This window comes from Lytechinus pictus, chromosome 7 (assembly GCF_037042905.1).
Source record: "Lytechinus pictus isolate F3 Inbred chromosome 7, Lp3.0, whole genome shotgun sequence".
NCBI lineage: Eukaryota > Metazoa > Echinodermata > Echinoidea > Temnopleuroida > Toxopneustidae > Lytechinus > Lytechinus pictus.
The window spans coordinates 14,489,038-14,515,498 of NC_087251.1; the positions used below are offsets into that span (position 1 = coordinate 14,489,038).

A 26,461-nucleotide genomic window follows, 5' to 3' on the forward strand; every position below is an offset into this window, starting at 1 on the left:
TCCTCTACTACAAGATAAAACAAAGCACACAATTTTTAAGCATTTTGACAGGGGCGATTTCTGTGACAGTCTAAATGCATTGGACAGAAAGATGTCGATATGGCACATTATGAATTTATACAGTTATTCCAAGGAGTATGTGATAAACACGCTCCCTTTGTTGAAACACATTGTAAAAACAAATATAAACCATGGCTAATTACTCCCGGTCTTACTAAAGCAATAAAGAAGTCCATACAAACCAAGCATAAATAATATTCTAAGGTCATTCGATCTAACCACAATACAAAGTATAAATATATCCTAATGTTTTGACTACTATATAAAAATGCAAAAGGAAATTATCATATAGAGCTGTTTGAGACTCATAGGGGAGACACAGGCCGAAAATGGAAGTGGAAATAAGAAAAATCCCAAAAGACACATGTAGATCATCTTATTTAACAGGAGAATAGACCTGACGTAATCGTCAATTCAGCCCCTGAAATGGCAGAAACCTTCAACGACTTTTTCGTGAACATATAGGTCTAAATGTTAATTGCTAACAAAATTTCAGATGATTCTAATAAGAAGACTTTTGACTTTTGATAAATAGGCCTATATTAGTAAAGAAGTAAACAATTTTTTTGTTTTGGACACCAATAACACATTTTGAAGTTAGATCCCCTTTTCTCCCTCAGCGCACATAAATCATGTGGTTATGATAATATCTCTGCACGCTTGCTGAAGCACTGGCGGATCAGGGGGGGGGGGTCAAAGCCGGCCCGTGCCCCCCGCCCCCCTTTGAGAGGCACAATCAAAATTTTTAATGTAAAAATGCCATTAAGACGAAAGCAGTTTCCCATCCCCCCTTTGAAAATTAAGGCTTTTTTTATTGGGGGGGGGGGGGGGGGCTTGTCAAATTTTTTTTCATGGACGAAATACCCTTAATTTGGTTAAAAAAACTTTTTTTTTGCTTGTCAATTTTTTCCTCGGGGAATATGTGCCCCCACCCCTTTTCGAAAATCCTGGATCCGCCCCTGTGTTGAAGTATTGCAAGAATACTCTCTTATATATGCAATCTCTTATGACATGCAAATTTCCAAATAGTTTGAAGATAGCTAAAGTACAGCAGTTTACAAAAAAGGGAAAAGAATATCTCTAGCAATTATCGACCAATTTCCTTATTGCCTCTACTAGCAAAAGTATTTGAAAATTAGTTGATAAAAGAATACTTTCTTGCCTCGAGAAAAATTATATATTGTGCAAGCATCAATATGGCTTTCGTAAACAATAAAGTACAAAATTTTCGCTTACAAATTCAATAAGTGATGTTGTAAAATCTATCGATGAGAGTAAACTAACACTTGGTGTTTTCTTAGATTTCAAGAAGGCATTTGACACAATTGACCATTCAATTCAACTCAGGGATCTGTTTTAGGTCCAACATTATTTTTTTTATATACATCAATGATTTACCAAGTTGTACAGAATATGTCAGTTTCACACTATTCGCTGACGATTCGAATTTGTTTCACACTTCTTCAGTGGGGAACTGCGATTGATTTAGACGAAGCAAATAAACATCTTGAAACGGCGTCAAATTGGTGTAATGAAAAAAAATTACAATTAATTTATCAAAAACCAAATTACATGATTATTAGCGGGGTCGAAAAGTTATTGAAATTATGGGACAGCTAAAATTATCAAATACTTCTTTAAATGAAGTTGCTGTTGCGTCATTTGTTGGTTTGGATATTGATAAGCACTTAACATGGATAAGTCAGATTGAAAAAGTGTACAAGAACATAAGAAAGAAAATTGGTATCATTTATCGTCTAAGAAGCTGTATTCCTCAAAGGAATTTGGTAGTATTGTACAAAACTTTTATTCTCCAGATGCCTTATGGCACATACAGGGCCTCCATCCCCTCCGCTGAACGTCTCCACCTTTGCCTATTAAAAGCCACAGCACAGATACTGCCTGACATTGATCCTTTACAATTTGCTTACCAACCACGCAAATCTGTAAATGATGCTGTGTTATTGTTAACACACTTGATTGCCCAGCACGTTGATAAACTTGGTTGTTATGTTCGTACCGCCTTTGTCGACTTTTCGTCGGCTTTTAACACAATTCAGCCTCACCTACTGATGAATAAGCTAGCTGACACTAATCTAAAACCCTCTCTCATATTATGGCTCCACAACTTTCTGACAGAGAGAATTCAAAGTGTAAAACTAAAAGGTGTTTCGTCGAACCCCCTCATTACAAACACAGGTTCCCCCCAGGGTAGCGTGTTGTCTGCACCATTATTTATTATTTATACCAATGATTGCATCTCATCAAGCGATGACGTAACAATAATCAAATATGCTGACGATACTGCCATCATCGGCATGATTCGTAACAATAACGAAAGTAAATACCGTGAAGAGTTGTTAATGTTTGAGAATTGGTGTGATAATAATTTCTTGGAACTAAACACGGCTAAAACAAAGGAGATGATAACAGATTTTCGTACAAACCGAGGTCAGACAAACCCAATTATGTTCAAAGGAGAGGTTATAGAAAATGTTAACAACTTTAAGTATTTGGGTACTATAGTTGATAGTGAAATTTCATGGAAGGATCAGTGTCAGTCTCTATATACAAAGGCCCAACAACGATTATACTTTCTTCGGAAAATGAATTCTTTCAATGTTGATAGAATTTTGTTAAAGCTTTTCTACAAATCAGTGATAGAAAGTGTTATGCTTTTCAGTTGTGTTGTCTGGTTCGGAGGGTGCAGACAAGAAGACATGAAGAAATTGCAGAAAATAGCCAATTGTGCTGGGAAGATTACTGGAGAAGTGGCAAATGTGACCAATGAATGCGTTCAAGCAATCTTGAAACAGGCCTCACAGATCATACAAAATAAGGACCACCCCCTCCACTCATGTTATATTCAAATGCGATCTGGAAGGCGGTATAGATCAATGAGGGCTCGAACATCGCGTTTCCTTCATTCTTTTGTGCCGCTCTCCATTCGAAAATACAACGAACAACTTCAATCAAGCCTGTAATCTTGCCACTTCGTCAGTCACCTACTATATTCTCACACATGTATACAATTTACTAATATTACCCTGATACTATCGACTGAAATGAAAGCATTGAATGAGCAATTGTCTATTTATAATGATGATTATGATAATAATGATGAATGATAATGATGATAATGATAATTAACCCTTTGCGTGCGGACCCGCGAATCCCGATACCTCTCCCTGCGGCGGAGCCGTTTTGGTACATTGCTGGTATTTGGATCTGTGGCGGTGTTTTCCCAATCAATTGCTAATTTCGCCAAACTGATGTATTTTCAGGATTTTTAGTAAATGTAAAGATGAAAGATCAGACATTTTTCTTTCTAGAAATACAGGTTTCGCTTCTCAAATCAACAGAATAGTTAAGAAATTTATGAGGAAAAAGTCGTGTTATTTTGTAAAATCTTCGCTTTTTCCCCAAGTCAATAGGCACTGTGTACAAAAATGCGTAAGGGCAATCAGCACGCGCGGACAGGTCGGGTTCGATCGATACCGCTTTGTTGTCTGCTCTAGTGCTTTTTTTCATAGCCTATTGTCCCGCTACTCATGAATTGTCTCTTTACCTCCTTGTAGAGAGATCATTTGCAAAGTGTATAATTACAACGATAATCCGTTTTGGGTGAAATCACAGCATACCAAATACCTTTATTTTACCAGAATGAACAAAAAAGCGCGAATTTTTCCTTGCAAGTGCGATGATGATGATTTAACACCGCGCAACGAAAGTCCGAAACTATTTTGTGATTTTTGGGGGACTTCAAGACGGTGGCCTGAACGTTTCACTAAATATCGTCTTTGGTATCTTTTCATAGATTATGGTTTGTATTTAAAAAAAAATGTTCCTGAAGATTACATACCAATATTCAAAATGTTTTCCGTTGCAATTTCAAAGAGTGAAGGTGTAAATAAGTTTCAAATTATATAGTGGATCTGAAATCATACCTCCCAACGCTCTCCTCGTCTCGTTCTACATTTCATTTTTCTTTATCTTCTTTTTCCCTCCAAAATAACCATGCTACCGACTACTGTTCGTCACAATGAGAGAAAGTAAATTATTTTCATCTAATGAAATTGTAACATCTAAATTAAAAGTGTTTTATTATGTTCCTCCATTTTATTTTTTTTAACCGTTCTGGGGTTTTTCACAATCAAAAACAAAATTAATAAATAAATCATGAAAGATTTGTATCACTTTTTGTCTCTTTCTTTTTAATCGTTCAATTAAAACAGTACAGGGGTGTTGGAGTTGGTAGGAGGCGGGAGTCCACCCCCCCCCCCCCCTTCCCCTTCAGGAAACGTATACAAAAAGGGGAAGTATTTCTTTTTTTTATAAAGTGCTGTCATGCTCAAGAAGAAAACGTTCTTGTCATTTCTTTAGCGCCTGCATGATTTGTCAATAAACAAGTAGACATTTACATTGTTTAAATGTTACTGTCGTAATATGAAAAGCAGTATTCCTAAGAGCTTTTTGTACTGCTAAATACGAAAAGCAGTAGGTCATCCTGACGAAATCACTAATCTTCATTTTATTCAGGGCGATGGCTATTTGTTCCCTGCTCTTTTTATAAGGGATTTGTTTTAGCGTCCACATGACTTTCTTTTGTTTGGGGAGTGCCGAGATCAAGAACTACAAGGACGTTTTCATTTTCGAAAGAGAAGAGGATAAACGGTGTTCTAAATTGCTTTATTCTCTGTTTATTTCCTTTGAAATATAAAGAAGACAAGATGAGATGAAAGATGAGAGAATGAAAGAACGCAGGGGGGGGTTCAAAGTGCACCAGGGGCACTGGAAAGCTACTGAAATCATTCTATGTGACTGGCGGATGTTGTTGTTGTTTTTTTTTTTTTTAGGGGGGGGGGTTATTGCGCATTTGTCAATATAAAGTGTAGTAGTCTACATGTATTTAAAAACGGTACCAAGGGATTTTTTTCGTTTTCCCTTTCCCTGGTTTCTAACCTGTAACTGAATGTATTATCTACCGCTTTCATTCCCTTTCCTAAATCTAATGTATTTCTATATCCCCTCCCCTCTACACCTTTTTTTCCCCTCTTAGTTCTTCTCATTTAAATGATATATGTATCGTCTTCCTTCTCCCCGATTTGGATTACGAGGTATACCCGCCCCATCCCCCTCTATCAATTCTCTCTGATTGATTTCTTCTCAGTACCTGTCATTTTACATTACTGCTACCTCTCTCTCTCCCTTTCTCTCTCTTCATCGGAAATCGTTTCGAGAGTATGCCTCGATTTTGCCAACTTGTATTGATCAGAGATTGTTGCATTTGTGAGCCTCTCATCCTATTGCATCGTTGCCATCATGTCGAAAATTTAGGGGGGTTTTCTCCCAGATTCTCAAAAAAAGTCCCGAAAAACCTTTTAAAACTACTTCAATATTGTAACTGTCATTTCACAATAAATTCTATATCATCTTCCATTTCCAATAACGTGGGTAGATATCTATCGCAAAAGAAAATGCACGGCACGACTAATCTATTTTTTGTGAACTTGGGGCTTGAGGATATGGCAAGACAGAGGCCTCCATCTTTCACTAAAAATCATTTTTTTAAAGATTTTTTCGTAAATTATATGTCTCATTTAATTCGATTTGCCACGCAGCTATTGTAATAGTAAAATTTTCTTCCTGAAGTTTGCGCACCAGTATTCGATTGGTAATATCTTGAAATTATTTCAAAGTTACACGAGTACGAGTGACTAAAATTGTAAATCTGAAATCATGTCTCCCGACTCTCTCCTTGTCACTTCCTATGTTTCTTTCTTTATTTTACTTTTCCCTCCAAAAGAGCCATGCTAGCAACTACTAAAAGTAAGAGAAATTATTTTTTCTTAAATAAATTATAACATCTGCAATTAAAAGTGTTTTTTATTTGTTCTTTCGTTTTGTTCTATTTTTTATTTGTCTCCTTGATTTCACAACCAAAAACACATGAAGTAATAATGTTAATAAATAAATCATTAAAACAAATCATAATAGTAATAGTATGCAGCGCTTAGAAACATTTATATTAAGCGCTATATAAATGTTGCATATTATTATTATTATTATTATTATATAATTCACTTTTGCCTCTATCGTTTTAATCGTTCAATCTAATAGTACAGAAGCGGCGGAGTTGGTAGGAAGTTTCAGTCCTCTCCCCTTCAGCAAACATGTACAAAAAAATCCGAAGTCTATATAAATTTTTAATTTTTCTTTTGGCCGGTCCACTCCCTCCAACTATCGGCTCAACCCCTCCATTATCAAAAACGCTCAGCGGCCCCCGTTTTTTATGTAAGAAATAAGATAGTTTGGTTTTGATGCTAACCAGGGTAAGCGACCCAAATGTTTGTTTGCAGTAACGGGAACAAAAACGGGTGGGTTGGATTTTTTCTAAATGAATCTTTTCTACCACGCTTTTCGCCGGTTAAAAAAAAAAGAAATTGACGAAAAAAAAACAGAAAATCGGAGAGAGGAGACAAACAAGCAATATTAGAGTGCAGGTCAGAACATTTCTATCTGGAGGGGGAAGGGGTATGTCAAACAAGAATAATAAAAAAAAGTCATCAGTTTGACAAGGGTCTGAGGACCGAGTTGCGACAAACAAACGTTGTGGGATTTTTTTTAGTAATCTATAAGCAAATATAAAGTCATGTTGTTATTCGTTTAAGTGGATATTCATGGATTTTAGCAAAGCGCACTTGTCTATTAACCCTTTTATTCTCTGTCTCTCATTCTCTCTCGTTCTCCGTGACATCTGAACATTTTTTTCCTACAATTTCCCTAATGGTTCTTATTTCATCCTTATATGCATCATCACCAAGGGAAAGCGCTTTGAATCACTGACGGATGTCATAAGCACCTACTAGTTGTTGGTAAATGAGACAAAGTTTGTTGTTTTTAGTTCCGGTATGTTGGTCGAAATAAATAAAAGTATTCATAAAAGCTTTTTGTATTGCTAAGTACGAAAAGCATTCAATAAGTCATCCTCTCGATAAACACTAATCTTCCTTTTGTTCGGGGCGTTGACCATCTGTATCCTGCTCTTTTCGGAAGGATTTTGTTTGAGTGGCCGCCCTGACCTTCTTTTGTTCGGGTAGTGCGGATATCGTGAAAAACATGGGCGTTTCCCTTTTGAAAAGAGCATAAGATGAATGGTGCGCTAAACTGCTTTCTTTTCTCTTTTTTTTTACAGAATAGTAGACAAAAATAATGAGAAGAAGAGAGATGATCGTATTATGGGGAGTGAAAAAGTTCAAAAGTGTACCGAGATCAGCTCAAAGTACTAAGACATTACTCTCGTACAAGCTTTTTTGTTTTTCTGAAAATACAATCGATCGATGAAACCGAGGAGATATCATTCTAGAGTGAAATCTCCTTGCTGAAACAAATAATAAGACGAAAATGGTGAATAAACGCGTAGCTTATTACGTGACGATCTTGCAGAAAAGATGTTGGTGTACGATATGGATCAAATCACGTGATCCAAACATCTCACGTGATCAGGCCTTTTGCGCGCGCGTACGTGCTCGTCACCAAATTTATTCGTCCCCGTCTGAATCCAACGAAAAAATCGGGTAAAGTTGAAATGATTTCCTATTTTCGGGATTTTTCCCCACGTAGCTGTATATTTTTTTCATTCTGTTATCGAAATAGGTTTATAAAGGAAATAATGGCAGAGGTTTTAGTACATAACAATTACGAAAAAGCTGAAAAAGTTCATCGAATTAGACCAAAAAAATCTCGGCTTCTGTAGAAGCCCGTCGTAGCTAAGTGAACGACTCGCTGGGCTTCTGTGGAAGCCCGTCGCACGCAAAGGGTTAATAATAATAATAATAATAATAATAATAATAATAATAATTAATAATGATAGGAAAATTATATTAATGATAATAGTAATAATAATATTAATAATAATGATAATGACAATGATAATAATGATATTGAAAATAAATAACAATAACAATAATTAAGAGCAAAGTTGTACCGATTTTGAGTGAAATTATTTTATATTATGTATTTTCCCCTTATTTGTATGACTGTATGTAGTTTGTTGTATTTCTTTGTATGTTTTTTTTCTGTATATCCTGTAATAATGATAATGATAATAGTAATGATTGATTATTGATAATTGTAATAGAAACAATATTAATAATAATAATAATAGTAATAATAATAATAATAATAATAATAATAATAATGATAATAACAATGACAATAACAATAATAATAATAATAATAATACAATTAATAATAATAATCATAATGATAATAATAAGATTGATAATAATAATAATGATAATTATATCAATAATAACGATGATTAAGAGTAAAATGTTACCGATTTGATTGAAATTATTTTGTATTATGTATTTTTCTTCAAATATGTGTGATTGTATATATATTCTGTAGAATTTATCTTTACGCTTTGATTTTGTATATTTCTGTGTATATGTAAATGCCAACAAGAATATTTCCTAAATGGACAGAATAAAATCAATTCTCAATTCTCAATTCTATCCACGTCCTCCATCCAGCCAGCGTCCTTTCTTTTTCTACTGTTCGCTGCCAAGTTGTTTTGGGCCTGCCCCTTTTTCTTTTTCCCTTCTGGTGCCCAGGTCAATGCTGTGTTTCAGATGGTTGCAGGTTCCCTCCTTAGTGTATGCCAAATAAATTGTATTTATTGTCATGAGATAACCAGTCACATATTAACGTTCAGAGACGAACAATTTATGAAAACAATCAAAAGAATCTTAAAATTGTTGGTGCATAAAGCTAGAATGCATTGGCGTAATGTGCCATAAATTTGAAGGGGCTAGATATTGCGTATTGCATATAAGCTACGAGCGAGCAAAGATTTTGATATTTTTAATACAAAAATCAAATTTTGTGATAGATTTTGACATAATATTCAGAAAATATTCAGTCTGTCTATTTTCCAATTCTCTCGAGGTACACATAGCAAGCCAAATTGTCTTCTAATCTTATTTCTTCTATCCAATTCTGTATTTTGAGAAATCGGATACTTGACATAAAAAATAATATTTCGTGTTAACAAAAAGCAGGACAAAAAGACTATTCTTCATATCAAGGGAACATACTAGCTGGTGAAAAAGAATAGGTGCTTGCCATTGAATCATTCATATCAAAGTGGGACAATTTGCTGAGAAATGTTATGTTTTCCTGTAGTCGGGCTCAATTACATTATGATTTTTACAACGTAAAAATATCCTTGTCTTGAGCGATTCCTTGATAACTCCAGTCTTTACTTCCTAATAGGTTTTACATGTTCCCCTTATCTAATTGAAACCTAACTTATTGAGGGAATCCATAATTAAAATTCATTTTTGCCATGTAAGGTTGCTTTCAATCGGCATTGGCCCCTTACTCTGCGGATGCGTTCAAATATGTTTGGTCTGTTCTCAATAGAATAAAAAATTGCAAAAACAAGCTTCGAACGCCAAATCATGAACATTTTGAAAAGCGCCTCTGTATTTTTATGTGGGTTTGGACATGCACTCCGATTTGCCATGTACATGTACTTCCGAGGTCAAACTGTCTGAGCTGCCATGTTCAGTGGGGAGGCTTGAATATATAATTGATATAAGAATATAACATAATCGTGTTTGTGTTTTCGTTATGATTTGTTATTTACAATACGAGAACAGTCAATGCAGGGGCCGCGGAAGCGGGGGGCTTCAGCCCACCCACTTTTTTCCAAAAACGTAAAATTGACCATAGGATTGTGTTTTTTCGCATGGTCAGCCCCCCCCCCCCCACTTTGAAAACCGTTCCGCGGCCCCTGCAATGAACGTACCCTTTGTCAACAGAGTACCGGAAATGGTGGCTCAGTTGTATAGGTCGTGGACTTGGGTTCGATGCCCGGTCGAGTCATTCCAAAGACTTTAGAAATTTGAACTTCTGCCTTGTCAAGCGCTCGACGTATTAGAATGGAGAACTGGAGAATGGTAATAATAACACTATTCTATGGAGGGCCCGCTGGGAAAACAGTTCGTACTTTTATGAGCTGAAGTGGCTACTCTGGGTAGATAAGAACCTTTGTATGCCTCTTTAAGAATGCCAAATAATCCATTCCTCTGATTGGTCAAAATTGCGGTCATGTGTTTGACCATGCCTGCAAAACAACAAACTAAGGTGGTTACCAAGGGCAACAACATTTCCAACATTAAATTCAATTACATTTTAATTGCCGTAATAATAATAAATGATCAATAACTTGATTTAAAATGATGCTTTTTATATGGTCCCGTTGCAGAAAGAGTTAGGATCAGATGCAACTCCAAATATCAAACTTGACTTTGAACCAATTTTTCAAGTCAAGTGCAAGCCCCTAATATTAAAATATTAGGGGCTTGCGCTTGACTTGAGTTACATTTACATGCACCTCTTTCCTGCAACGGGCCTTTGTAGTTGCATAGAGTCTCTGTTTGGTATATACATTAATGTAGATCACTTTAACCCGATGTCATATGACACCAGTGACTTTTGAATGTGATGAGGTAAACATTTCCCACTCGAACTTGTTCATGCTCTCGTTTCATTCCTTTGCTCAGACTTTGCGTACCAAGTCTGGATAGCCTCAGTCATGTCTGCCCAGCATGACTGCGTCTCCATTAAGCAAGAGCCATATTGTAATGGTGAAGAGGACAACTATCAAAGTCCGAACCAGAATCTTACATCACGCAAATCACACTCAAACCATAGCCTTCATGTTTTAGAAGAAGAGCCTCCTCTCGCATGTCTTGAGGTTACAGAACACCAACGTGTTATGCATCGTGCAGGGATGAAGCACCCCCGATGGTGGAAATACATCGTGCTCTTTGGAACATTCTTGGATTTTCTACTGGTTTTTGGTTTCTTCAAAGGTATCGGTGTGTTCGTTGTGGAGTGGCAAGAACATTTTCAAATAAGCTCTGTCAAAGCCGGCACCATTACCATTGGGACAGCTTTTGTTATGCCTTTTACAAGTAAGCATCTTTTGTAAAACTATTAAATAAAAGTACAGTTAGCACTATTGCTATAGCTCTGCATTTATGTCTTCACTTCTCTTCCATTGTTGTATTTCTTTGTTTAGGGGTTGGGGTTTTCAAAATATTGTTTATATTTTTATTAATAAATTATGCAAATAAGCGAATGAAATTACCCTAATTTTGTGTGTATGTTGTTGCCTTTAACTCACTTTATATACTTTATATTTGTGAAATTGTCAATTTTTACATTCCTCACAAATATCTACGAAAAAAAATGTTACAACATAATTAATTTCTTTTTATTTCTTATGTATTTCTTTTTTCAAACCTATGCTCTTGTTGTTTTTCCTGTAAACTATGTCGGGGACAATTTTGCGATCATAAATAGCATAAAATAATTCCACTATTCCAACAAAAGTATAACAATTTGCATCGACTTTGTACAAATTTTTTAAAGCAATTTTGGATCTGACATGCGCTTACAAATTGTGTAATTTGGGAACTTCCCGGGCATCGCAAAATTATTGGTCTCAAAAAATGCGCAAGACTTGAAAGTAAAACGTCAGAGAGCCTCGCGTAGTGACGAAAATTGTCGAGGGGGTCAATTTGACCACCCCTCCCCAGTTTTGTAAGGGTTAACAAATCCATATTAAAACAAAGAGTACATGCCGGATACTTTAACAAATCATCGCGCGTTGTAAGGTACTCGTGTGAAGTTTAAGTCCACTTCTTTACATGATATGAACTGAAATATAATTGCTTAGAATGAGAAAAAAAGAGTTGATAAGAGAAAAATTCTTAAATGATACAGAAATCATATTTAATGCTTATGCGGATGATAAGATATTGTATCTTGAAGGTTGAGACGACCAGTTTTGTTTAGAGTTAGGTATTAGGAAGATTAAAATGCCTTTCTGTGCTAGCATTGAACAAAATATAAATCCAGATTATCAATTTTGGTCAGTATTGGCCGTCGGCCATTGCATTGTCTGGGTTGACAGTCGAATTGGAGATTGCATGGGCGGAGGATTTTTTTTTTATAAAATCTTGGTATGAAAAGGGTTTAGTTACACTATTCTTTGATGAGAACGACAGTATTTTTACATCATGTTCTTTGAGCTCAAAACAGATACAAGTTTGAATGCTATTTTGTAGAATTCAATTCTATGCAAGCAGAAGATAAGATAAATATCCCTAACCAGATGCAATTCATATCAACATACAATTTTGAAAACAGAATGAAAGTGACGAGGGTCTGTCGGTATAGTTTGGGTGTTCATCAATTTTTAACTGCCCTAAAACAGCTATGAAATGGAATGCTCAATAAAATGCTCCAAAATCAGATTGTACCAAAAAATGTTTCGTACAGGTCTATCAAATATTGTTTATCAACAACACTTAGTTATTTCTATGTAAAAACATTAATGCTTCGAAGTCTTATCAATGTCCTTTATGTAACGAAATCTGAGGAGAGCATAAATGATTATGTTTTGATTCGCCAGTTTCTAGAGGTTTTATTGTCGATGTACAACAATTTATTTTAGAAGGTGAATTTATTTTAAGTAAGAAGTTTCAGCTGTCAGCTTTAATTCATTTTTAATCTATATTCTTATCTCTCTTAGCACCTTTAGGGGGAGCATTGAGTCAGCGATATGGATGTAGACCTATAGCTATTATTGGAGGCTTGATTTCGTCTGGTGCCACCTTCGGGGCTGCCTTTAGTCCAAATTTACCTATATTAATCATTCTGATATGTATATGTGGTAAGTAATCTAAGCCTTGCTGCCAGTTTCCTATCACATTCACACGTTTGGTAACATTTTTAAACTAAAGGTGCATGTTTATGCATGAAATTTGTATAAGACATATGAGTTGTAGTTAAAATAACATTTTGAAATGTCATTATGATATCTGTCTAAATAGTTTCAAATAATGAAAAATCTGAGCCCATATTTGAACACAATTATGATATTGCGATTACCGCGTCAAACTTAAAAAATACCTATGTAAGTTTATGTGTATTATGGCATCCATGTTTGTAAAAATATTACAGGGGCGGTTTTAAGCGGCTTTTCCCAGGGGGGTGGTGATCGAAAAATTGACAACCCCCCCCCCCCCAAAAAAAAAAAAGGTTTTCACTACACAATGAAGGTCATTTTTGTACCGAGAAATTTGAAAGCACAAAAAGGGTCAGGCTCCAAAATATAGGTCATGACCTGTTTTATTTTGGCAGCCCAAGTGGGGGGGGGGGGGGGGGGGGTTCAAACCTCATCCCCCCGTAGATCCGCCACTAGCTCGTATGAATGTACAGTATCTCCTGATCACGTTGCATAAAGACCACCGCACACCTTAGGACTGGTCCACGATCCGATTTTGAAATAAATCGCATTTTGCTCATTTTCTGAATATGTGAATGAAAAAATATTTTTTTCGGGGTTCAAATTATCTGAAAGAATACTAATTTTTTTTTTTTTGCACGTCTTAATTTTGGAGTAAAGGCACAATTAGTTTCAAATCGTATCGTACAATTGCTGTAACGTCATCACGACGAGATATTTAATTCGCTTTTATTGTAATTGGAGCTACTGTAAAACATAATAACACATTTGAACAAGGGTATTCGTACGATGAACTAAAATATTACACAGTAAGATATTCCATGTGTCAATATTATCATCAAATACTACTACGTTTTAGTCGAAAGGCGGATCGCAATAAGTTGTGCGGTGGCCTTCAGACTATATACATCGCAGGGAAGTAATATTTGTTGGATTACAAAACGTTATTTCCCTGTGTGTAGGTCAAAAGCATTATATTTTAAACATTTTTTTGTGGTAAGAAGTTTTGTGCAACGGATTTCAAGTCGGGATATTCCTTTTGAAGTCTCTGTTTATCACGTTTCATTCTTCTCTTTTTGAAATGATTTTACTGGTTATAAAAACATTATGTTAAATCTATCTATCTTATCGATTATATTTATTAATGTGAGGTAATAACAACATTGAAATGAATTTCATAAGGAAATTAACAGAAATGAAGTACAGGCCTGTCACACATGGGCCTACCACTTGTATCAGGAATATATAGTAGGCCTATATACGACAGTATAGGGCTAAAGAAATATCATGATATCCGCAAGTGTATTCCAACTGCACGAGTGCTAATGCTGTTTCTTTGAATTGTTTCTCAATAGGGGTTGGAATGAGTATGACTTTTGCCCCTTGCCCTGCCGTCCTTGGTTTCTATTTTGATCGCCATCTTGGATTTGCGAGTGGTATCATGATGTCCGGTGTAGGAGCTGGGATCCTGATTTTCCCTCCCATCATACAAGCACTCTGCAATAGCTATGGTTGGCAAGGAGCTCTTCTGATAACCTCCGCCATCTTCGCACACTGCTCTATATGTGGAATGTCATATCGCCCCACACCCGCAGAGAGGTTTAATATTGCCAAGCTCCGTGCCTCGCATTCACGGTCTCCATCTCATGGATCAGATATAGAAAACAAAACTTTCTTGGATGAAGAAAGCAACAAGCAGGGTGTTGCAGATGAGCAAAATGTCAATAGGACGCTTCCCAAAGGTTGCTTTATGACCATTGCAGACAGGTGTGTGAAGTATGTTCGTTTGCTCCAAATTAATATCATCTGGACTAACAGACATGTAGCGTTGTTCTATACCAGTATTGTATTCGTGTCCTTTGGATACTATTCTTCACTCGTTTACATGACTGCTAGGTCGGTATATGACCTAGGTGTTACAAAGCAAGACGCGTCCTATGTCTTGTCCACAATGGGAATAAGCAGTATGCTCAGTAGGATTGCTCATGGTCCTCTCCTTGATAGAAAAATCATATCAGTCTTTCATCTAGCTCCCATTGCCCTGACCATTAGTGGCCTGAGCTCGCTCTTCAATCCCCTCGCAAATTCTTACATCCTTCAGCACCTTCTCGCCATCTCTTTTGGGATTGGAAGTGGAGCGTTCAACGGCTTGTGTCCTATGCTTTTACGCTCCCTGGTTGATTCGTCCATTGTAGCGAGCTCTTTTGGACTGTACGTGATGATCACTGGATTTGGAAACCTCATCGGTACTTTTACTCTCGGTAAGTTTGTATTGATGCTGGTAATTCCGTAGCATATTGTAACCGGCGTCGGGTTACAATAGCATTATAAATTTCATGTATATTAAATAAATGAAAAATTAAATGAAACCCTTGAAACTTGTGTGAAAGCGAGAAAAAATAAATAAATCAACAAAAGTTTGAGTGAAATTGAGCAAGAAGTAAGAAAGTTAAAAACATTTGAATGTCGAGATCACTATATGTGGATCCTTCCATTAGCAAGATCTTTGATGTCACACAATGGAAATTTACCCCCCAAACATATCTTTGTTGCTCATTCTAACGATATGACAAACAATTAGTCTATTAAATACTCTGTCATTAAGAAAATTCCTAATCTTGTAATACACTAGCTTAATTTAGGTAATGGAAAAGTTTTATGTGTGTGACTACATTACCAAGTGGGGGATGTACTTAGAATTAGTGATCTAAATATTCAAATGTTCATAACATTCTTATTTTTCATACAACTTCTTTAAGCTTTCATTTTTATTTTTATTTATTTTTTCTCTTTTATAAAAAAATCAACTTGTTTCAATGATTTAATTCTCCTGTCGCACGCATGAAGGTAAATCGGTTCCAGACACTAGTCAAATTATCAACTTCAACCCGGGTTTAAACACTGTACCCTACCCTAAACCTTACATAAAACCCTATTGCAACCCTGACCCTAACCCTATATCTTAGACGAAATTAAGCCCGGAGCAATTGTCGCAGGAGCAAATATCGTGTCACCAGTAAATCAACCAGTTTGAACTCTGATCTGTTTGTACAATATTACATGAGAGTGCTCTTCTCAGAATGGATGTAACTCAGGGGCGGCGGGCGGCGATTGGAAAGTGGGGGGCACAGGGAAAAGGGACACCTTTTCTTTCGAAAAATGCACTTTCTTAAAACAGAGAAAAAAGGACTTATCTTCAGTGGCGCAATGGGCCAAACTTTTGAGGGGGCTAGATATGTCATATCACGTCAGTTCATAAGAATTTTGACATTTTTATAACGAAAATCCAATTCTGTGATAGATTTTGACAACTTATATTCAGAAAATAATATATTTCACCCTTCTCTCCTTCCTTTCCTCTTTTTTTCTTGGTCGTGAAAAAGTTGGCGAGGGGGCAAAAGCTCTCAAGCCCCCCCCCCCTCTATCTGTACGCCTCTGTTTATCTACCCCACTCGTGAAGCTTAAAGCACATAGGATCATCCTTACAAGTTTTGTAGTAACATATACAAAATTAATGAGAATATTGTTCTCTTGTTTCAAAGGGGCACTCGTTAACACATAAAATAGGTCCTTCATGGGTAAAAGGGGCACAGAACACGTTCGTAAGGGGCATTTTTCTAAGGTAAAAAGGGGCACTGATTCGAGAAAGGGCACTTAAGAAGGCAAGGGGGCAATAACGGGTCCTCAGTCGAAAGGAGCACAGAACACGTTCGAGAGGGGGCATTTTATTAGCTCGCTAAATAAAATGGCACTTGGTAACATTGGCATTTTTCTTGAGTAAAAAGGGCACTTTTTCTTTGCTTCAAAAAGTGTGGGGGCACTGTGCCCCCCAGGATCGCCACCCCTAATTTAACTGAATTTTGACAATCATCGCATAACCTTGCTTTCCGATTACAGTAACGATTTGTGAAGTGTACTTTTGCTATGCCAGGGAATTTAACTTTTAGCAAAATGCATTTGGGCATAAAGCGTATTAGACATTACTTTAGCATTTATAAAATGATAATTATTATCATTGTTATTCAGGGCCGCTTCTGAGCGCGCTTTTCTGTTTATAACTTTGAAAAACTTAAAAACGAAATGAAATGGGAATATCAATACAAATATCATTTTTTTAAATCAGTTGAGTCTTGAAGCGGCAAATAACAAGTATGTTAGGTTTCGTTGAAATATTCTTTGATAATCATACGATAAACTAATTTTCTCTGATTGGGAAGTACAAGACTTAGTCTGAACTGCTCTCGTTCATTTTAACGATAATTTTATTAATTTGGTAATAATAGAATAGTAATACAAATGCAGCTCGCTATTTTCCCAATCAAGCTGATGATCTTTTTAAAAAATCTTCTGAGTTCATTCAGAGAAGTGATGGAACCACATTTTGCTTTAACCTAGTATTGCCATTTTACTCAGAGCATTGCACGATAATTCAAGTTCAAGTTCAATTTATTCAAAAACCAGACATATTATGAGTACAAATCAATGATCAGATGGTACAAAAGAATACATGATACAATATGAACGGTTTTCTAGGACCCCGAAGAAGCACAGCTTGTGAGTGGGGCCCTATACCTCTAAATAAGATGTAGATCTAAATGTATAAAATGACAAAGGAGAATACATAATAAACAGATATATCGACTACAAATATGTACAAAATGTACATTAAACGAGTGTCAGCATAAACACAAACACACTCACACACACACACACGCAAACACACATGACTAGGGTGGCCAACTACGAGATACATGTAAAACATAATAGACTCTATGGAAGAAAAAACTTTCTAATTTAACTAAGATAATAGATTGTCAAAGAGGTATTTTTTACATTGCACTTTAAACCGATAAAGAGTTGTACAGTTCCTAATATCAGAAGGTAACCTGTTCCACTCCTTGATACAGGTTGTTATGAAAGAATTTAAGGATACATTAGTTCTTACATAAGGTCGGTGGATAAAGTTATGTTGACGTGTATTGTAATTGTGTATCAATGGTATATGCAAACCATACTGCTTGTGTACACAATATACATGTGTTTACAGTGAAATGTTACAGGCTTATCTTCGAGCTGTTTTTTTTTTTCATTCCAAGGACGGCTATTGTTGGTTATTGAATAAAAAACCCGATGACGTGTGTAACTGTCTTCTGTATACGGATGCATGTGGCGTGTGTAGGAGCATGGCAGTTAAAAATTACATATTCACTTGAATATTTCACCCTGAGTATCTTGAGGCCGGATGTCCATTTGGATGACAAGAGTAATTAATGTTACAAAACTGAACATTAAACCAAATCAGATGAAGATAAATGTAGATTTTTACCCTTTTGATGGAGAACAAAGCTGTATCCAACTGACTCGAATTATGCTGTTCGAAGCTCTTTATTCGTTGGTTTAGTCACATGAAATAAAATCATTTAATTGTTTTTCCCCTTTTATTTAAAGTCCAGCTTACAATGCGATCGATACGACGCGATTTTTTTAATAAATCGCATTTTGAATTAAATGTAAAATTTCTAAGAAGTAAAATAATCTTATCTAAAGTTCGGCATAATATTGGGAATAATAAAGTCATTATTTTGCGTTACGGCAAGTCCTTAGTCTGCTGTGCAAACCCTTCACTCGAGTAAAGGGTCTGATTGTGCAGCCTACTCACGCATTGTTTACTGAAGGCCCTCTCGCTCAGGAATTGAAACAGCAGGTTTTGTATGTGCTAGTCTTTGCGTAGAGACACACTTGTTGATCAAATTAAGTTTCAATCAGGGTCTGTGCCTGCAGACTAGCAAGCCCTAGTCTGCTGTGCAAACCCTTCACTCGAGTAAAGGGTCTGAAGGTGCAGCCTACTCATGCCTTGTGTACTGAAGACCCTCTCGCTCAGGAATTAAAACAGCAGGTTTTGTATGTGCTAGTCTTTGCGTAGAGACACACTTGTTGATCAAATTAAGTTTCAATCAGGGTCTGTGCCTGCAGACTAGCAAGCCCTGTTGTCGGAGTAAGTCCAAATCGGCTTCAAGTCACAGTCGATGATGACGTCATTACGATTTAGAATTCAATTTGCATTTATTCCTACAGGGAGATTCGAACGAGACTGAATTTCGACTTCAGTAGTCCTAGCACTATTATGAACTCTGATCAGTAAGCTTTCTTAAGTTGGAAAGTGAATATCAAAGTTTATTACAATTTCTTTGAAATTCGGATCGCAACGAATCGTAAAGTGCGGCGGGCTTTAGAATTAACATTGATTCAGTTCTTCATAAAATCTATAAAATCCGCATTTCTCCAAATTAATTTCATGCGATTGAGCCATTCTTAATACATCTAAAAAAAGAAGACCCTTTTCATCTCCAAATGCAACATATCAAATTACTCATTGCTCATTTACATATGTGTTTATGTATATAACTGTTTCACAAAAAACGTGTAATTTAAAACTGTAACATTATTACAATTTATTTCTTTATCTCGTTTTTATGAAAATTTCTTGGTAAGCATCTGATGATCATCATGTGTAAGCATCTGATGGATCACCTAGTGTCCAACTACATCATTACATCTCTAAATCATGGGTTTAGATCTGGGCACTCGACTGTAACTCAACTTATCACGACTGTTCATGATCTCGTATCAGCATATGACAGACGAAGGCAGATTCATGTGGCAATTCTCGATTTTTCAAAGGCCTTTGATACGGTTCCTCACAACAAGTTGCTGCACAAGCTAACCTCTATTTCATTGGCTGCAAACATTCCTCACCACTAGATAAATGTCGGTTGTAGTGGACGGTCATCGATCTACAGCAGTACCGGTTATATCAGGCGATCTGCAGGGCACCGTCCTCGGGGCCTTTGCTCTTCCTCTGCCTCAAGTACGCCTCTTGCTGATGATTGCCTACTATACTGGCACATTAAATCACAACGAGATCACACGATACTCCAGGATGACCTCAACAAACTGGATGAGTGGTCTGAAATATGGGGCATGACATTTAACACAAGTAAATGCACCATATTAAGTGTCAACACAAAGTCAACCCATTTCTGCACGCTGTGAGGTCAGATCCTAAAACAGGTAACAGAGCATCCTTACCTTGGAGTTACCCTGAACGAGAAGTTGAATAGGAGCCCGCATGTTGCCATCACGACTCGTAAAGCAAGTGAAGTACTAGCACTCCTTAGGCGAAACCTGCGCTTCTGCCCAGAAGACTGCACGAGAACTGCCTACATTGCCCTTGTTAGATCTCTCATGGAATACGGAGCCATTGTATAGGATCCTTACTTAATGAAAGACATCGATGCCCTCGGAAGGATTCAACGCAGAGGAGCTCGCTTTATCACGAAAGACTACAGATCCAGAGACCCTGGTAGTATGACACAGAAAACCTCAAACTGCCGACGCTAGCATCAAGGAGGAAATGTGCAAGACTCTCAACCTACTTCAAAGTGGTTGGGGGTTGGTACCAGCCCTCCCTTTGAATAATCTCTTTAGACCTACAAGACAAAATAGGCAAATAAAAGCAAAGAAATTTGCTGGGTTTGAGTCAACACACCTAGGTGAAATGCAAGTCCTAGACCATAATAACTGTTTTGCAGTCGCGAATTTCAATACTGATCAATATAAGAACTCGTTTTTCGTACAAATAACAGTGGACTGGAACCATCTTCCAGCCACCATAGCAACTTCTCAGACAGTCGCAACCTTCAAGGCAGCTGATGTAGACCACCTTCTCCGGTACTGCTAATCTCCATAAGCCCTCTCTCTCACCCGGTGCGCTCTACCAAAACGGTATACATCCAGATCCAGATCATTTGATTGTTCGGTTTTGCTCTATTTATTCAAATCAACTTGATCACAGTTGACTATGTACCTACAAAACAACAACGCAAAAAGAAAAAAGACGTTGTGGCTTACAAGGAGAGCACAGAAATAGATTCGCCGCAAACACAGAGCATGGAAGTGATATAAAGCCCAGAAGACAACTTAAAGATTTGAACAATATAAGCAGTGCCAGAAGGAGGCAAAGCATGAAGTAGAAGTAGCCAAAAGAAGCTTTGAGAAAAGACTAGCTGAGAATATAAAGGAAGATACCAAAAGCTTTTATGCATAATGTGAGAACGAAACAGAATGTAAAGGATTCTGTCGGGCCTCTTAAGAATGAATCTGGCGAAACAATTAACCCAGGAGTTGATACAGTTAACGCCCTCAACAACTACTTTGCGACATCTTTACAGATGAGAAAGATGAAGCACCCATTCCTGAAACTATATCTCAAGGACCTAATGACATGTTTCTCAAAGAGTTCTTGATAACTGATGAATGTGTCAAAAAGAAGTGCTTGATCCAACTGAGGCTGTAAGACCAGATGAGATACATCCAGTCATTCTCACGACTATGGCAACCCAATTATGTGTACCCCTAGCCTACATCAACAGGTCCTTAGAAGAAGGAATAGTGCCTACAGATTGGAAACTTGCCCATGTTATCCCAATCTTCAAAAAAGGATCAAGGTCTAAGCCTAGCAACTATATACCAATCAGCCGTATTTCAACGTCTGGTAACGTGATGGAAAGCATAATTAGAGACAAGATAACTGAGCACGTTGACAAATATAACCTTATCTATGACACTCAACATGGCTTCCCCAACTGAATGCAAACAACAACGAACCTGCTGGTGTATCTCGATCGAACTCGTCACAAAGAGAGTGGATGAGGGTACACCACGTCGTATATCCAACGAATTGTTAACCGTGTATTGTATTTCTGTGCGTATATCTAGATCTAGCAAAAGCATACTGACACTGTGGCACACAAAAGATTAATCAGGAAAAATTGAAGAACATGGAATCGGTGGTAAGTTACTACAGTGGATCAAATGTTGGCTCAGTGATCGTAAACAAAGAGTTAGTACACAGGGAGCAGAATCCAATCGGAGGCAAGTTACCAGCTCCGTTGTTCAAGGCTCTTTGCTGGGCCCAATCTGTGTTTTTTTTGCACGTAAATGATACGAATATTGGAATCAACAATGACTACAAAAAACAGCAAATTTGCAGATGATACCAAGCTTATAAATACATGCTGTACTAATTGACGATGACACACAATTTATGCAACAATCGATCAATCACCTCGATAGATCGGCAGCAAAATGGCTAATGAGACAAGTGTGGAATTATGCACTTTGAATCCAACAACCCTCACCAAATGTATTCACTGAATGGCTCTGCACTAAAAGTAACAGTCGAAGATAATGATCTAGGCATTCCTGTCAATAAATCACTAAAAGTTGCTTCCCCGATGTGCAGCAGCGGCCAAGAGAGGTAATAAGGTACTAGGGATGATCGCAATTTTACCTATAAAAACAGACAAGTGATCCTGAAATTATATAAATCGCTGGACGTCCACATTTGGATAATACAATGCAGACTTGGAATTCATACCTAGCAAATGACAAAAAAATACTGGAGAAGGTCCAACCAAGATCTACGAAAATGATCCCTGATATCCATTACCTATCCTATGACAGGCTCGCCAGATTAAACCTTAATACGTTGGAAAGGAGACCTCATTCAAACATACCGAATCATGACACAAATGGACAAATCAAACCCGGACAATTATATCCAGAGAGCATAGTGTACCAGAACAAGAGGACACTCTCTTAAATTTGTCAAGCAACGATCTAGACTGGATATTAAGGAAACACTTCATCAGCCAATGGGTTGTTGATCAATGGATTAAACCCCCACAGTCCACAGTTGATGCAGCAACAATTCTGCATTTTAAGATACAATGATCAAAACTGGGTTATTAAATGGGCTCTAAGATCCTTCTTAATCCTGTCACACTCATCTGTACATCCTCGTCGTGAAGACAGTGAGATGTAGCCATCAAGGTAACTTTAAGGTAACAGAATGGTGTTAATGTCTTATACAGGATCCTGCACTGAAATAAGTATTATAACTTAATGTTGGCTCTGTTGAAATTGATAATGCTTCCTGATTTCTACAGTTCATATTATCATAATTATCATTGGTTGTTATGAAACACTGCCAAAATGTAAAAGTATTGACAATACGTAAATACTGCATTGTACTAATTCAGCATGTTACGATATCGGGGAAACATCTTGTCATGAACAATAACTGTTTTTAAAGAAAATACGAGCATTAAAATTAGGTCGTCTCTGTGGTTAAATTTACAAGATAAACGAGTATATTAATTATTATGACTTTTTACTCCCCTCTGTTTCCTTCCTCTTTTCCATCGTAAACTCTCTCTCTCACTCCCATATACACGCACGCACACACCCACACATACTCTTTCTTTCTGTCTCTTGCCTTCTCACTTGTCTTTTCTCCCCCTTTTGCTACTCAATTCCATCCTGTCCTAACATCTCTCTCTCTCTCTCTCCCTCCCTCTCTCCCCTCGATTATTCCTTCTCTCTCTCTGCATTCCAGGAGCTTTGTACGATGCCAGTGGGAGTTACCACTCTGCATATTATGTCGCTGGAGCTTCCACTCTCTTTGCAGTCTTCCTCTTTGTCATCCAGGCTCTTCTCAGAAAGCGTTCCATCAGCAGTCAAGACATTAGTAAAGAAAGAAAATCTTAGGTCGTATGTGGAATTGAATTAATTCTAGGTGCACAAATCTTTCGCCTCAAATTGGCAACAATTGATATTTTATGTATTCATTGGCTTTGTCAAATGAATAGATATTGGTATAACATGAGTAAAAGTAAAGAACAAAAGTATGAGAAGCCAAACAGAAGCCAGCGTTTGTTTTTATGGCCTTTTACAATGGCACATTTCATGCCCCGTCGCCTCATTCCATTATGTACATGTGCCTAATTATTCATTCTTAAAAGAAGTATGTGGTTTTCAAATATGTACAAAAGAATAATCTAATGAAAATAATTTATGTTTCAAAATTATTCCAGCCTTTGTGCTTATTAAATAAATTAATTTTACAACTTTTAAAAAGCCATATTTGCCAAAGTTGTATCAGTACACTTTAAAAATAAATCTGAATAATATAGTCTGCCTCTTATCAAGTAAAGAAATAATAATGTAATTTGGGATGTATTTATGTCTATTCTATTTTTTTTTCTTTTGTGGGGAAGGGTGTTTAGATTGTGCAAATAATATATCAATGGTTGATAATCACAATAAGTGTACATAACTGTCTACATGAGCCATAATATTTAGTTGCGTATGGTTGCAACTTGTGTTAATCCACTCATGGACAAATCACAAATATTCATTAGTACATTGCTCTTTCATGATTTCATCTGACACGTACTTCATGCAGTCTTTCCTTCTTTTTTGTTAATGGATTGGTGAAAGTCTGTATTATTACATGTTACAAGTGACCAATTGTGCAAAACAGTATTTAGAACATCATATTTATTTGCTTATATGAAGTGTATTTTTCTTACTGATTTGTTACTAGCAATAATAGTTATGATTTTCAAGTACTGATTTTATGATATCTTTCATCGACAAAATACAATGATAAATATATTTTGTTCTGATCATATCCATTTTTTTCTATATTTGGCATATTTTTTCACAGTATGTGCTTTATATAATGCAAGAGAGTGATTTTCCTATAAAGTGATCAATGAATCAGTTAAAGTGAAATTGTTTCAATGTGTCAGCTATGAAGTCGATTTCCTCTGAAATGGGTTTGCACCGTCGTATGTGGGATATGACGGTTCGGATGACCGCCGACAAATTTTATTTATCATTATTTTTGTTCAGCATTCTGTCATTACCCCGGTTCGTCTGTAAACTGATTATTAATTTTTGTAATAAAAAAAAATGATATTAAAGCGGCATTGTGTTAATTGCATGCATATTTTGTGTGAAAATAGTATTTTGGCAGTTCTCGCCAGTCAGAAGTAGTTTTGGGGAAGGGGATTAGTATAGGGTGAGGCGCCGGGGGTGATTGCTCATTGTCCTGGTGATTATTTTGATGGTGTTCTTTTTTTGTCGAGAGATACGTTAGTTGCCCTGGAGCTTTACCGCCCTTTAGTTAATTAGGGACTTTTCGTACCGAGACACAGAACGAATTCAAGAATACAGTAAATGTATTGAAATTGCCCGCCAAATGACAATGAATTGCTAGGAGGTCATTGTCGAAAATTGATGAACCGGAACAGCAATTTCGTCTAATTATCGGAGCTGACGAAAAACTGCAAATACATGTTAATGTTGTTTGTCCAGCGTCTCCGGGACGAAACTGCTGTAAATGATTTACCAGTTTCAACCGAAAAGACTTGTTGGCTGTTCTTTGCCATGAAGGGCGTTGGATAATACATTTTCTTTGTTCTTAAAAGCGTTCTGCGTCGCGGTGATAAAAGTGACTGAGATCACGGAATGTCTTAGCGGTTAGTGATTCAGTGGCGATTATGCCAAGGAGGGTCGCAAGAGCCCATCTATTTTGACTAGCAGAAGAATTAAAGCAATTTTACCGTCTCATGTGATGAATTAGATCCTGTCAGGAGATGTCTTAATAAATGCCGATTTTTTTTCTTAAAATGAGCCGGTCAAGGAACCCTTTTCTAATCATTCATTCATTCATTTACATTTATTTCGTTCATATTAAATATAACATGTACAAAACATATTGAAATAGGAATATACAAGAAATAGAAATAATTTATGAAACGAGGAGACAGCTTCGAAGGCAGAGAAGCCTTATTAGTGTTGACACCAATAGTCAGATATATATCCATCCTTTTGTAGTAAACATTAGATCCTCTAATTTCATCCTTTTTATTTTTTAAGTGCTACCTTAACACACGAGTCTCTAACGGCAAGCACACTTTCTTGAACCTGCCGCTTGATGGCATGCTTTTGTTCAGTATAGTATACCGGATCGGAGCTATCTATGAATAGCTGTAGTGTACCATAGGGGGGTTTTGTGATTGTAACTGAATGACATTTTGTGATTTGTATCTGAAACTTTAAAATCCTTTTAAGAGAAAGAATGTCATTTAAAAAATCAGTTTAATTTCTTCATCTAATTGACGTTAAAAACATCTATCATTTTTTAAATGTACGATTGTGTGCAAAAATAAGATTGTTTTTATATTTCCAATATTTTATATATTTTTATTCCTTATCAAGATTTATTATTATTATTGTTATTATCATCAGTTATTATTACTATTGTTATTATTGTTATTATTATCATTATTACCTTTTATCATAACAACCTATTTTCAAATACGATATGGTGCATTTGATTCCAACGTAAAAAATCGATTTTGGTCCCCCCAGAAAAATTGGATTCAGCCCATTTTTGCAATCAAGCTCTTCATAATATCATATAGATGTAAGTGAAGATATATTGGGTCAGATGCATAAAAAGAAGCAATTGCTTTTGCTAGGCTTTTGCTTGATTCCGTATGCATAAAAATGAGCGAGCAAATGCTTTTGCTAGTAAGTTCAAGCAATCGCTGACTGACTGCTAGCATTTCCTTGACGATTAATTAAAGGGGAATCCAGCCTTGGCTATAAAATATTGTGTTGGGAAGGAGAAAAATAAATTAAACAGAATGGTGAAAG

General features: G+C 36.6%; 1 protein-coding gene across 2 annotated transcripts; it reads left to right on the plus strand.

Moving 5' to 3' along the window:
- Positions 1 to 10,553: 10,553 nt before the first annotated feature.
- LOC129264903 (monocarboxylate transporter 13-like) lies at positions 10,554 to 24,720 on the plus strand. 2 transcript variants are annotated; one of them, XM_054902864.2, is made up of 4 exons: positions 10,554 to 11,048; positions 12,674 to 12,814; positions 14,245 to 15,150; positions 23,349 to 24,720. In XM_054902864.2, exons 1-4 carry the CDS (start codon positions 10,667 to 10,669, stop codon positions 23,498 to 23,500), a joined length of 1,581 nt encoding a protein of 526 aa, XP_054758839.1. In that variant the 5' UTR covers positions 10,554 to 10,666; the 3' UTR covers positions 23,501 to 24,720. The 2 variants fall into 2 exon arrangements, with proteins under 2 accessions (XP_054758839.1, XP_063958070.1); XM_064102000.1 differs by lacking the exon at positions 23,349 to 24,720 and adding an exon at positions 19,382 to 23,342 and having other exon boundaries at positions 10,559 to 11,048.
- Positions 24,721 to 26,461: the final 1,741 nt, after the last annotated feature.

Bases quoted from the DNA above. Each gene is read 5' to 3' on its own strand.
- LOC129264903 (XM_054902864.2), top strand. From the start codon at position 10,667: ATGTCTGCCCAGCATGACTGCGTCTCCATTAAGCAAGAGCCATATTGT. The intron at 11,049-12,673 runs GTAAGCATCTTT...TATCTCTCTTAG, and splicing joins TTTTGTTATGCCTTTTACAA to CACCTTTAGGGGGAGCATTG. The intron at 12,815-14,244 runs GTAAGTAATCTA...GTTTCTCAATAG, and splicing joins CATTCTGATATGTATATGTG to GGGTTGGAATGAGTATGACT.